The 13,195-nt window shown below is 31.5% G+C and overlaps 1 protein-coding gene across 8 annotated transcripts; it reads right to left on the reverse strand.

The window, feature by feature from the left end:
- Nucleotides 1-7,762: 7,762 nt before the first annotated feature.
- LOC111886717 (cysteine protease ATG4) lies at nt 7,763-12,263 on the reverse strand. 8 transcript variants are annotated; one of them, XM_042897885.2, is made up of 10 exons: nt 11,725-12,263; nt 11,262-11,454; nt 10,177-10,578; nt 10,011-10,096; nt 9,858-9,908; nt 9,367-9,746; nt 9,149-9,287; nt 8,419-8,474; nt 8,258-8,328; nt 7,763-8,191 (listed from the first exon to the last, which is right to left on the reverse strand). In XM_042897885.2, exons 3-10 carry the CDS (start codon nt 10,379-10,381, stop codon nt 7,998-8,000), a joined length of 1,182 nt encoding a protein of 393 aa, XP_042753819.1. In that variant the 5' UTR covers nt 10,382-10,578; nt 11,262-11,454; nt 11,725-12,263; the 3' UTR covers nt 7,763-7,997. The 8 variants fall into 8 exon arrangements, with proteins under 8 accessions (XP_042753819.1, XP_042753816.1, XP_042753817.1 ...); XM_042897882.2 differs by having other exon boundaries at nt 10,177-10,659; XM_042897883.2 differs by having other exon boundaries at nt 10,177-10,685.
- Between the last annotated feature and the right edge of the window lie 932 nt (nt 12,264-13,195).

Consider the following 13,195-nt stretch of genomic DNA (forward strand, 5'->3'; position numbering starts at 1 on the left):
ATATGCGTGTGTGTGTGTCTCGTTGATTCCCGATCGACCAAACCAACTATACCCTGATCATGTTTAATTTGACTAATTTCTGCTCCTTCTGTTGCTTCCATCCTTCTCCATTTCTTTAATCGAACCGAGAATCGGTGGTCTTTTTTCCCCTCCTCTTCGCGATCAATCTGCCACCACCGAACCCTCCTTCTTTCCCTCTGTTGTTCTTCATTCGCTGCCAAGAATAACCACCAGGAAGGTCTGATTTAGACGGATCCATTGAGACCGATGTACAGATGAGGGAGGCTTGCCCTAGGTATAGAGAGAAAGATGAAGTCGAAAATGGGGGAGTGAATGATAAAGTCGTAGGTTTATACAGAGAGAGATTGAGAGATTTTAGGAGTTGTTTAAAATAAGGGAATGATTAATTACCATGATACCCTTTTCTTATTTTTTTAATTCAAATTAACTGAATTTAAACATTTTAATAATAACAAAATTTCTATTTAATTATAGCCTTAGATCTAAGATAATAGATGGATGAGATCTGTTCTCGCGTTCTCAACCTTTTAGGCGTTCTTATTTGATCCTACTCCTATATATATATATATATATATATATATATATATATATATATATATATATATATATATATATATATATAGTCATAAACATGGATATATTTTGGATTCTAGAGCATATTTGTGTTTGTTATTCCTGACTTGATTAATAAAGGAATAATGACTTGATAGGGTAAGATATTTTTTAAAATGTACACATTTAGTCCTTATTCTTTTTTTTTTTGTAAAATAAACCCTTATACTTTATTAATATGTACACATTAGGTCCTTTTCACCGGATTCTATAGGTTTTGCTGACGTGGAAGAGTTTATTTTACAAAAAAAAGAATAAGGACTAAATGTGTACATTTCAAAAAGTATCTTACCCTGTCATTTTCCATTTCTTTTATTTTGTTGAAATGAAATACCCAGGTGGCATCCATATATCCACAACGAGATTTTTCAAACTTTTATTCATCATGAAAAAGAGGGAGACCCCGATCTCCGACGAATCATTTGTGTGTTCCTACACATCACTGGTAGCAATGAGGAATGATGACAAAAACGAAGGGGAGACAAGAGGAAGTAGAAACGATAGTTGGCAGCGAGGAGTTGCTCTGGTAGCCCCCTCGTCGATTATTTCTTCTTTTTCTGGCAACATATCTCAAAGTTGGAGGCAAAGAGAGACAGATCGGAGAAACACAACAGATAAAGGATGTTTGGCTGTTGCTATTCTACCAGAAGGAAGAGAGACGAGAAAGAGAAGGGTCGCCGCCCTTTTCTTGCTGCTGGAGGATCACCCACCTCCGGTGACTAAGCTAATTAATTGCTATTTAGTGCCACTTGTGCTTTCACATCAGCAAAACATGTAGAATCCCGGTGAAAATGACCTAATGTGTACATATTAATAAAGTATAAGAGTTTATTTTACAAAAAAAAAAAATAATAAGGACTAAATGTGTACAATTCAAAAGTATCTTACCCAATCAAGTCATTTTCCCTAAAAGAAAATTCGTATATGACTGGTATACTGGGTATAGCCGGTCACAAGGATTGCATTGTTCAAAAAATAAAATATAAGAGTTTATTTTACAAGAAAAAAATAATAAGAACTAAATGTATACATTTCAAAAATTATATTACCCTATCAAGTCATTTTCCTATTAAACGAGAATATTGAAATTCATTCCATCAACCTAAGATCTATTATGACACTTCAAGATAACTGCCAAATTATTTCTCAATTTGATTAATCAATGAATTGAATGATTGTGACGGGGTTTTGTTTTTTTTTTTTTTTTCTTGTTTGATGTAAAAAAAGTTTTAGTCATTGATAATGTCATCTGTCAAGTTAACAACTTCAAGAATGAGACTTGTAAATTAGAAAGAAAAAATAATTATAAATTTAATTTTAGGTAAATATAATATTTGAGAAATTTATGACACATATAGATGATATTTTCAACTTGAAGGATATAATAGTCTATTAATAAAAATAAGAATTTAAATTGATTATAAAATATTTAAGAATATTAAAACTAAAGATTTGAGCAAATTTAATATTTTGAGAGCTTATATAGGATAATATAATATTTAAAAATTATATAGGATAATATAACATTTAAAAATTAGAGTCCACAAATACAAATATTTCAATGTTTAATATATATATATATATATATATATATATATATATATATATATATATATATATATATATATATATATAATTCTCCCTATTAACTAATATGAAACAACCAACTACAACCCCACATATTGTCTTTCATTTTTCTTGTTGATTTCAAAGACTATGAAATTCCAATAAGGGTCTCAAAACCTACAAAGTAGTCATCATTATAGCTTTCATAGTTGAATTTTTTATATTTATCGTTTGTTGTGCGTCAACCCTTGTAAGAGTTTCCATAACCAAATTCTAAACGGGCAAACCAATATCCATCCCTAACAATTGGGTTGGATTCGGGTTGGTGGGTTAGTATAGATTGACCCAATCAAACCCATATAATATATGGGTTGACAGATTTATGAGTCACGGGTTGGAAACATCACTCCAACCCAATCCAATTCACATAACCTGTTTAAGTATAATGAGTTTGCGGCCACTGAGTCATTTGCGGATAACTTTTTATATGTTAAATTTATACGAATTATATACCTTTCTAAATTAATTAATAATTAGCATTTTATATTTAGCAGAATGAAATGAACAACCAAATACAAATCTAACATAATAACTTAATAAGAAAGAATTTGAAAAAAAAATTCAACATAAAATCATAAAGTCATAAACTTATAAACATCTAAATGAAATTGAAAACATTCATGCAAAATACAATTGTATGGTATATTTCATTGATTCATATATAAAATTTGTATTTTTTTAAATATATATATATATATATATATATATATATATATATATATATATATATATATATATATATATATATATATATATATATATATATAGTGTAATCGTGTAACTAGATCCTAACCATTATATCAATAAAAAATATATTCATTCTTAAAAGAATACTATTATATTTAATATTAATGGTTTTTTAAGAATTCAAAACTAAAAAAATGTTTTAAGGTTAATATGTACATTTTATGTATCCTTAATTTAAGCAACAAAATAATCAAAATTCAAAATAACATGGAATTTTAGAAATTGACTTTTCTTGCAAAAATCATAAACATTCTAGGATTCATTAAAAAAACAACAACAACAACAACAACAACAACAATAATAATAATAATAATAATAATAATAATAATAATAATAGCATGAGTTTTCATTCTTTAAATAATACGTTTTCATTCCTTTGAAAATACGTGAAAAAAACAAACAAAATTTTGAAAGAATTACATCAAAAACAGAAGGATCCTATTAAATCAAAAACCATTTTTTAAAACTATTACATCCGTGAAAGAATTACATCAACACAATCCTCAAATAATTACATAAAAAACAAACACATTCTTGACGAATGTGTTGTTTAAGCAGACAATTCTCACTCGTTATTTCTATCATTTTTACTCATTCTTTTTCTTTGAGTAGCCTAGAAATTTGTTGATTCAGTAACATGTGGATTTTTTGGTTTAGCATCCTCACAATTTGGTTGTGGGGGGTTGTTGATCTCGAGTCTGTACTAAATAAAGCATCAATTCTTTTTAAAAAACCAAAATATTTAGCTTAAAAAAATAAAAGGTAAAAAATCATTCATGAGAAATGCAAAATTAAACTATCATATGTTAAAAAACTCTCAAAACAAAATCATATAGAACTAATTCGATTTTGTGAGTAAAAAATTAAGAAATTCGAACAAATACATTCTTAAAGAATGCTTGGGTGGTACAAATAAATAAATTCTTCAAGAATGTGTCTGGTTAGATTGAAAATCAATTAAATCTACAATGTGTAAGGGTGTTCAAATATGAATATTCAAATTTTGGGATAATGGATTTTGTTATGTGAATCCATATCCAAAATTTCGGATATCCTAAAATTTAGTTATCCACAACTGCAACGTGTGAAGTTCAAGTTGTTCATTGAATTGAGATGAAATTGGAGGTTAAAAATTGTTCAAGTGGGTGTAAGGTTTTCATGTTTTTATTAAAGACAACAAAACCATTTTAAAAATGTTCCATTTTTAAACTTTGTAAATACTAAGGAAATCTATGTTGTCTTCTTGATGTTTGTTGATTAGTCATAATGTTATATATCCTTAAATGTTATGAATTTATGAAGATATAAGTCTAATCCATATTAAAATTCTAAACTAATGACTACTCTAGTATTCAGACCAGTATTAGTAAAGAAGAAAACTTGGGGAATTTAAATGTTTAAAACTAATAAATGAGTATCATGTATATATTCCAACATTAATTATTCAATCAATAAAACTAAATAAATACTAAAAAAATCATTTATTAGCATCTTGTTCTTTAAACAGAAGAAATCCTTATTAGTTTGAATGTGAAAATGTCACGTAAAAAGAAGGAAAGAATGAAACAGACAACCACTGAAACTGAATTCAAATTAAAATATCGAGAGAAGTAAGACCTAGATTCTTAGGTTTCGAGAATAAAGGCTAGGACAGGAAGACATATGCGTTGAAGGTTATCAAGAGAGACAGTGATCATGTCTAGTAGCCCCTGAGATTTTGCTTTTAGAATTTTGGTCTTCGTTATTTTCTTTGTCGTTATTCACCTTCTGTGGAGAACATAACAGTCGGAGATGAGGCTTCCGTTTACGATTTGGGTAAAAGAAACGTGTTTGGTGATGAATATGTATGTAAAGAAGGTAAAGAGAGAGAAACGTATACCATACGTATACTGTGTGAAATGACTAATCAATCATTTATTAATTAAATTTAAATCAAAAAAATAAATATATAATGATTGGTCATGAATTATTTTCACATTTATACAATATATGTTTGGGTTGGCGGACTGACCCGCAAACCAAAATAGCTAACCCAACCCAATTCATGAAATAAATGGATTAGTGGCTTGGTGGATCAGAAATCCCAACCAAAATCCGTTTATTTTTTTGTCGGGTTACGGATTGGATCGAGAACTGTTACTCCTAATCCAATGAGAAATAACATTTCAGGTTTTAGCTCCCACTTCACATTCAATAAACAACTATTCCAAATTTTCTGTATAATTTGAAAACACCGGGCACAATAACAAAGACACACCCACTCCTCTATGGAGCAAATTAGATTTTGTTGGGAGACGGTGTACAAAACTCTCAACATTAATATATTTATCTTTTCTAGATACAAAACGATTTCACCTTGTATCATCATTGATAGACACTATAATATAATCATGAATAAACTTTCTAGTATAATTTATTGTAATGTTATTCAAAACATCCAACTCCCAAATTCATTTATCTCGATCACCGGTGAGATTGCGATCCTTAGGGGGTGTTTGTTTTATCTTTTCAACCAACTTTTAGCCTTTATTTTTTCCAAAAAGTAAAAAATAAGGTAAAAGATGTTTGGAAAAGATAAAAGATCTTTTAAAACCAACTTTTCAGAAAGAAGGAAAATGAGCATTTGGAAAAGTCACCTATCCGTGACTTTTTGAAACTTTTGAAGCCCTTGACACTTAAATTACTCATATACCCCCAATTACCACTACCCTAATCAATAAGCCTTTGGAACTTTTAGTCATTTTACATGTAAAAGTTAAACCAAACCTCTTTTAAAAACAACTTTTGACTTTTGTTTCTCAAAAGCTAATCCAAATCGATTTTTAAAAACATCTTTTGTAAAAAGTCATTTTACAAAAATCCTTTTGCAAAAAGGACTTTTGAAGGTAAAAAGATATCCCAAACACCTTCTTAATAAGACCCACCAGCCCTTCTTGATGCGTTCCCGACCCCATCATAGATTTTGTGTCGCCAATTTCATCTTCAAATATTCCTGTTTTTTTTTTTTGTTTGTTTTTACCAATCTCTCGTTTTCGATTTCCAAACAATACAACTTATGTGGAACGTTACCAACCCAAACATCATTTAGTAAAATCCATATTTCCAGCCCTTTTTTTTTTAAGATTGGAAAACGAGATAATACCTTTGTTATTCATCATAAAAGCCACCTCATGACCTTGAAATAGGGAACCTCCTAGCTGAACACTATCATTCACTTCCACAGAATACCTTCAACACTTTCACTTACAAAGCTCCATCTTCATTTACAAATCCACATCTCCATTTTTGAAGCATAACATAGTTAAAAGATTCCAAGCTATCAATACCTTTGTTCTCCTTAGAAGCCAACACTAGATCTCACTTCACCCAATGCATTTTTTTTTGAGAATCGCCATTACCTCCCCAAGAAAACTTGGTTGCTTCGGGAAAATTCTTAACATGAAGCAATATCCAAATAGAGAGAAGTTAATTTGGAGTTTAATAAAATTGCATGGATAAGTTAATTTAAGTATCCATTGATACACTGTAGTATTTTTATTTAACCACTTGGGTGTAGGGTGGCAAATCGGACAGTCGTTCCATGTTTTTACCTAACATGACATGTCACGACACGACACGATAATGTTTTTTTAGTTAACACTAACACAACTAAATAAAATACGAAAAACACAATACCATGACAAAAATAGCAAAAAATAACTTTTTGCATAATGTTATACATAAGTTCTTGTAAAAAAAATTTGAACATGAATATCACGAAAAATAACATAAAATATCATAGAATGCTACTAAATATACATGACTTTTGAACATGAACATGAGGTTTTTATCTGTTATCGTGTCGAAATCTGAAAAGGACACGATATCGTATTTTTTATACACGACACGAACATGATTTCGAAATTCGATTATGTTTTAATTTCATTTTGTGTCATATATTTGAATTGTGTCGTGTCGATTTTCACCCTAGTTGGGTGTCAATTTATCCATTTTGTACAACTACGATCTTCAAAAGCATATGGTAATGATTAAATTGGTTATGAGTTGATTTTTTTTTTTTTAAATGCAACTTACAAGTAATTATGGATTTTAAATGTATAAAATATGATTGATTAAAATAAATATTTATGAAACTCGCATCTACCATTCCTGACAAATCCTTTAACTACTAAAGACAATATAAAAGAGTTATAATAAAAAACAAAAACAAAAGTATCTTTCCCTTAAATAGTCAATAATTTCACATATATTTGCATATACATGCGGAGTCAATAAGTACGGAGACAGAAAAAGTCATTTTGGGCTTAGAAATGTTATTTGAACATTTTACCACAAGAAAAATTCCGAAGTTTTTTTTTTAGTTTTGAATTTTTACATTTTACCACAATATAAAAATTCGAAGAAAAAAAACACTTTTTTGTTGTCGAAATGGCCTTTAAAAATTTAACCCCAAAAAATAAATAAATATATAAAAATAAAAAACCTAGTTTATTTTATTTTGGCAGATAGCATCTACAAAATCTTTTTTCTTTAAAATAACATCGTTTTGTGATTTCGCTAATTGGCATTTCGCAGAGCATCTGCAAAAATAGTGGATATTTTTATGATTATGCCACTATTTTTTTTCAAAATATTAAATGAGATTTAAATATACTTCTCTTTTTCTCAAAAATTTCTAGTTTTGATTTTTGATAAAATACCTTAATTAGACTGTCTATGAAATTAAATAACAATAGAATTTATATCAACAGTGATATTATTATAAACATAAAAGAATGCAACCATCTGAGATTTATAAAGAATATGAACACCAAATCGTAACAAACACAAACACAACCAACACCTAAAACAACTCCTCCGAGGTTTACAATCATACAAGCACCATGTACAACTTCTGTTTTTAAAACAACCAAAGCAGAGACCTACCTACAGGGTTGTGAAAAACCACATACATGAAATTGGAATCTACAACCCCGGAATCGGAATCGGAATCAAAGAAGCTGCCACTCATCTTGCGCAGAGCCCTCGGCATCATCAACTCCATCAAAGGAATCAACCTCCTCTTCACCCCTGCTTGTGCCACCTGGCTTTGCCAGCTGGCGTGTCTGAGTCACTGTGAATAGCGGTGCCCCATTTGATTCCGCTGCTAATTCCGATGCCCGTGAACAAAAATCTTGAAAATCATCTACACAGAAAAAAAAAAAAGTTCAAAAACTGAATTCCGGAATCGTTGATTCCATTCCTTCTCTACCTTTGTCTCGGCAATAAAATCCAATAGCCAGTGATGGATCGATGGATTCAAGTGGAATTTGGCGTACAACACTGGAATCAACAATTTATTTATAGTAAGAATAAAAAGTGTAAAAAAAAAATTTATAATAATGGGAACTTATTCATGATAAAAAGACATACTTGCAATGATATGAAGAAGTATCAGCCTCCAAATTATCCTTGCTTATATTAACCGCCTAAAGATATATATAAAATAATAAGGGTTAATCTCAAAAAAGACCTTATATTTTGTGTTTTTTCCGGATTCAACCTCAAATTTATTTTTTGCTTGAAAAAGACCTTGTATTTTTTCACTTTTTCCGATCTGACCCTTTTAGTCATTTTTTGCCAAAAAAAATGAAAAATGTGAGGGTTTTTTCAAGAAAAACTAAAAAAGTTGAGGGTTTATTTTGAAGCATTTAGAAGGTTGAAGGTTTTTTTCGGAAAAAAATAAAAAGTTGAGGGCTTTTTCGGAAAAAAAAAAATAAATAAATACAAGGTCTTTTTCCAGCAAAAAATAAATTTTAGGTTTAATCCGGAAAAAAACACAAAATATAAAGTCTTTTATTGAGATTAACCATTTTTTTTCCAAAAAAATTGTAAAATGTGAGGGTTTTTTCGAGAAAAACAAAAAAGTTGCGGGTTTATTTGGAAGCATTTAGAAAGTTGAAGGCTTTTTTGGAAAAAAAAAATACAAAGTTGAGGGCTTTTTCGAAAAAAATATAAAGTCTTTTTCAGGCAAAAAATAAATTTGAGGTTTAATCTGGGAAAAAACACAACATATAAGGGTCTTTCTTGAGATTAACCCAAATAAATAATATAACTCATGAAATTTATCTTTCAAATTATTAAAAATAATATAAAATTTGACCTGTTGAACTTCATGGGGATCAAGATAAAAAGCTTTATCATCCTGAACACCAATGATATAAGTTGAAGCACCAGGTCTCCCACCCAATATGCCAAGGCTTTGTGGAAATGTAAATGTGGCTGCTAACAATGGTAGATACCTGGTGTTACATAATTACATAACAAGTTAAAAATACAATAACAAAAACATAAAATTATAAAAATTTAAGGAAACATTACCTAGGATTTACTTTGTCAAGACCAAGAACCAAAGGAACAAGCAAAAGCAAAGGTGAAAATTCAACTTGGTTTCTTGAAAACTGAGAACATTGAGTTGAAGCATCTTCAATGCAAAGAACAGGGGCCCCACCACGTTCCCCATCTTCATCACCAGAAACAACATAAATAGCCATTGGAAAGGAGTTATCTTGAAGGTTATTTTCGTCAATTTTTTTACGTGCGAGTGTCTCCCATGTGCGACTCATTGCGTATGGGCCCACCCATGATCCTGGAGCAAGGGCATAACCCTCTCCAGATTGAAGGAGATTGTGAATGGAGAAAGGTGAGTCCTCTGAATCACCAAAATTGTGTAGTATTGAAATGTAATCTTCTTCATATGGCTGCATTTGTATTATTAGCAAAAAGAGTAAGGGTATAAATGGTATTCCAGTCGTTTTACTTTTTATAAATGATTAGATATACATATATACATATATTTATATGTATCACACCTGTAGTGAAGGTTTTCTCCAAGATCTTCCTAGTTGATGTACTACCAATGCCTAACAAAGAAATATAGAAAAACTAAGTAAAGTTGACATTTTTTTAATCTAAATACGTTCAAGTATATATAAAATTGAGTGGAAATGAAAACAAATAAAAACCTGAGCAACAAGCATTTGACTGCTTCGAAGCATACAGCCCCAATTTACATCACTTGTGTACTTTGAATCACCAATAGCAACAAAACCTAGATGAAAGAAAAGCTATTGTGTTTATATATATGTAATCATGTAGTAAGTTTAATAATCATAAAGTAAAAAAAGAAACCTTTTCGGTATGTCATCAAGATTCTTGAAGAAAAATCATGAGAAAAAGCAGCATATCCAGTGGTATGAACAGGTTCTTGAGAAGGGTCTTGTAGACAAATTTTGTAGCAAACACCTAGAAGCCAAATATCACTTATTGAGTTAGAAACATTGGTTTTGTACCCCAAAACACGTTCTTGAATTCGCCTCATTGAGCCACCATTCATGACTCTCTTCACAGCTGCAGTCCAACCATGGCTTCTAGTGGTGGTGTTGGAGTCCTTCTTTTGGGTGTCAAAAACTGAAAAGGCAGATCCCAAGAATCCTGACCACAATGATGATGATGATTTTGGGGATTTGTGAGTGCTTGATCCTGCTTCAGAATAGTTGGAGGAAGAAGAAGAAGAACCACAAATTCTATGATCTGGAGAATCAGTTGAACTTGTATAAGAATTTTTTGAAGAATCAGTCCTCTCATGTATATTCTTCATTACCTAACCATGAGCTGCACCACAATGATCAAACCAGCTCCTAGGAGCAAGAATATCTTGAATTTTATGAGTGATTTGTAAAGTGTATTGATGAAATAGGTTTATGGAATTGAAAAATGAAGAATAAATGGAAACATGTGGAAGTAAATAAGTAGTATATTTACCATATAAAACTTTGAATTCAGTTCATGTTTCGATAAAAAAGTTTGTAAATTTATAAATTTACCATACTAAATTTCTTATACTTATAAGTCTCTAAAACCTAGCATTCCTTCAAAGGACGATATATTAATGTAGGAATCATTAATAACATCTGAATCATTAATAACAATAACAGCCAAAAGGCCTAAAATAGACAAACTGTATTCTATGAGAAGAGATGAGCATTTATAATGCACAAAAATAGTGCAAGGAAGGACCGATCAAGTATGAATCAACATAATTACACCCAATTCCAGCCATCGTTCATTAATTTTCTACAAGAAAAACAGAATTAACTAGCAGACACATAGGCAAATAATCAGAAGCAAAAGCACGGAAACGATTATACAAGTTGAACAGAATCGAATTTCATCAATATAACTATAGAAAAACACCAGAAAAATCAAGAACTTACTGTTTGTACCGAGCTTCAAATTATAACAATCAGAAAGCAGCCTATGAAACTAGCTCGTAACAAATCGGACCGATTAATTAACGCTACAATGAATTCTCTATAATAATTCGAGAGAAAACTTAATTGCGAGAGAGGAGAGAGGTTTCTCCGTAGATTTGGAACCCTAAGTATACGTATCTCACCATTGTTGTATCTACAATCAATCAAACAATTGAAGAAAGGTTTAAACGCTTACGCTAAATTTGACAACAATGGCCACCTGCACGTGCAAACGCGTGAAAGCGACGTGCTTGAGTTTTAACGCCTACGCTACTTCGTACGTGTAATACAACAATGTTAGGAATTTTTATACAAATAATTTTTCTGTATAGATTCTTCAAAATCTCGACGAATTTCAGGTTTCGATTTCAATAACTAGATTCTGTGAAAATCGATTTCAAAATTGGAGGAAAAAAAAACTCACCGACAGGGAATGGCCGGAGGAAGGCGGCGATCGGTGGTTGCTGTCGCCGATGGTGAGGGTCGGCTCTGAATCTGTGCGTCGATTGGAAGGGAGATGATTGCAGAGGCGTGACTGAAGGAGGAGCGTAGCAGAGGGCAACAGATGGCAAGCGATGTCTTTTCAGATACGTCGATTTCAGAGGAGCCGCCGACCATCAATTGAAGGATTAGAGGACCGATGGTGGTGGAAGGAGAAGCAGGTGTGATTCGCTCAGATGAAGTGGTGGAGTCGATTGAAGGAGAAGGAGAAGCGTAAGGGCCTAATGGGCAAGCGTGTGTGTGTGTGTGTGTGTGTGTTTCACATTCAGACTACTCCCAAGTCTTATTCGGTTAAGATGTTTATTTCAGATTCAAGCAAGAAGTAAACAAACGCTAGTGCCTTCTTATTAAGAGGCAATAAAAAAAATAAACAAATAGAACCTTCAAACCGTTAAGCAATTAACGTGTTTGGCTTGTAAGCACCTCTTTAATCGGCCAGGGGCAAAAAATAAATAAAAATAAAAATTCTGAATCGTTTAGATCTATTTCATATGATGATCCATTCATTATTTTTAAGATTCCTATTTTTCCTTAACACCTCTATCTTCCTTCTCTTTCACTTGTCACTTTTATCATTGGCGGTTCTCTTTCACCAACGACAAAAAATTCTTCCTCCACCTTTCTCTTTTAAGATCGACGATGTCCATCAAGCATACCATCGTTGTCGACAAGTAGCACCGCCAAACAAGTAGGACGTCTCCGACGTCGATTACATTGTAGAAAAGTTTGTAAAACCATCATAAACCTCTTTTTTTATTTTATTTTATATTCAAAGTTTATGGATTATTATATAGTGATTTAAGACTTTTCTAGGTGGTAAAAAAGTGGATGCAGAGGGTAAACCTTCAACACCTTGATTGAAAAAGATAACGCAGATGATTCTTTTGATAAACCACTGAGTCAATCTGTTGTTAAAAAAGATGAAAGTGATTCAAATTCCAAACCAATTAGGTTACCTGTTAAAAAAGGCAACAAAAGCAGTTTTTATATGGTCAAATCTCAAGCAAAGAAAAAAGATGGGAAAAGAACGTAAAAAAAAAGATGGGAAAAGAACGTAAGTGTAACATCCGGACCTTTGAGGTATGAATTTTAACGTAATTTATGAGTTTTTGGATGTCCACGACATGGCATGGCCCGCATGAGATGTGTACCTCATTTAGACGTCACAACGTGGCACTATATTCGCCACGACGTGGTATTTGGGCTTGGGAGAAAAAACCCTAATTTTCGGGCTTAGACCCTATTTAAAGGAAGTGAGGGCTAGCGTTTGCTCCACCCTCAACCTCCTTCACCTCCTAAATGTACCTTTGAGTAAACCATGGCCTCCTTGGAGCTTATGGAGCTCATTTTGCAAGTTTTGGTGATCTTGAATGAAGAATAAAGAAGTTTGGTGC

Source organism: Lactuca sativa, chromosome 8 (assembly GCF_002870075.4).
Source record: "Lactuca sativa cultivar Salinas chromosome 8, Lsat_Salinas_v11, whole genome shotgun sequence".
NCBI classification, from domain to species: Eukaryota; Viridiplantae; Streptophyta; class Magnoliopsida; order Asterales; family Asteraceae; genus Lactuca; species Lactuca sativa.

Excerpts from the sequence above, each read along its gene's own strand:
- LOC111886717 (XM_042897884.2), bottom strand. The coding sequence starts at position 10,645 with ATGAAGAATATACATGAGAGGACTGATTCTTCAAAAAATTCTTATACA. Across the intron at positions 9,909-10,010 it reads GTCAAATGCTTGTTGCTCAG|GCATTGGTAGTACATCAACT; the intron begins GTTTTTATTTGT and ends TTTCTTTGTTAG. Across the intron at positions 8,475-9,148 it reads ATCCCCATGAAGTTCAACAG|GCGGTTAATATAAGCAAGGA; the intron begins GTCAAATTTTAT and ends ATATATCTTTAG.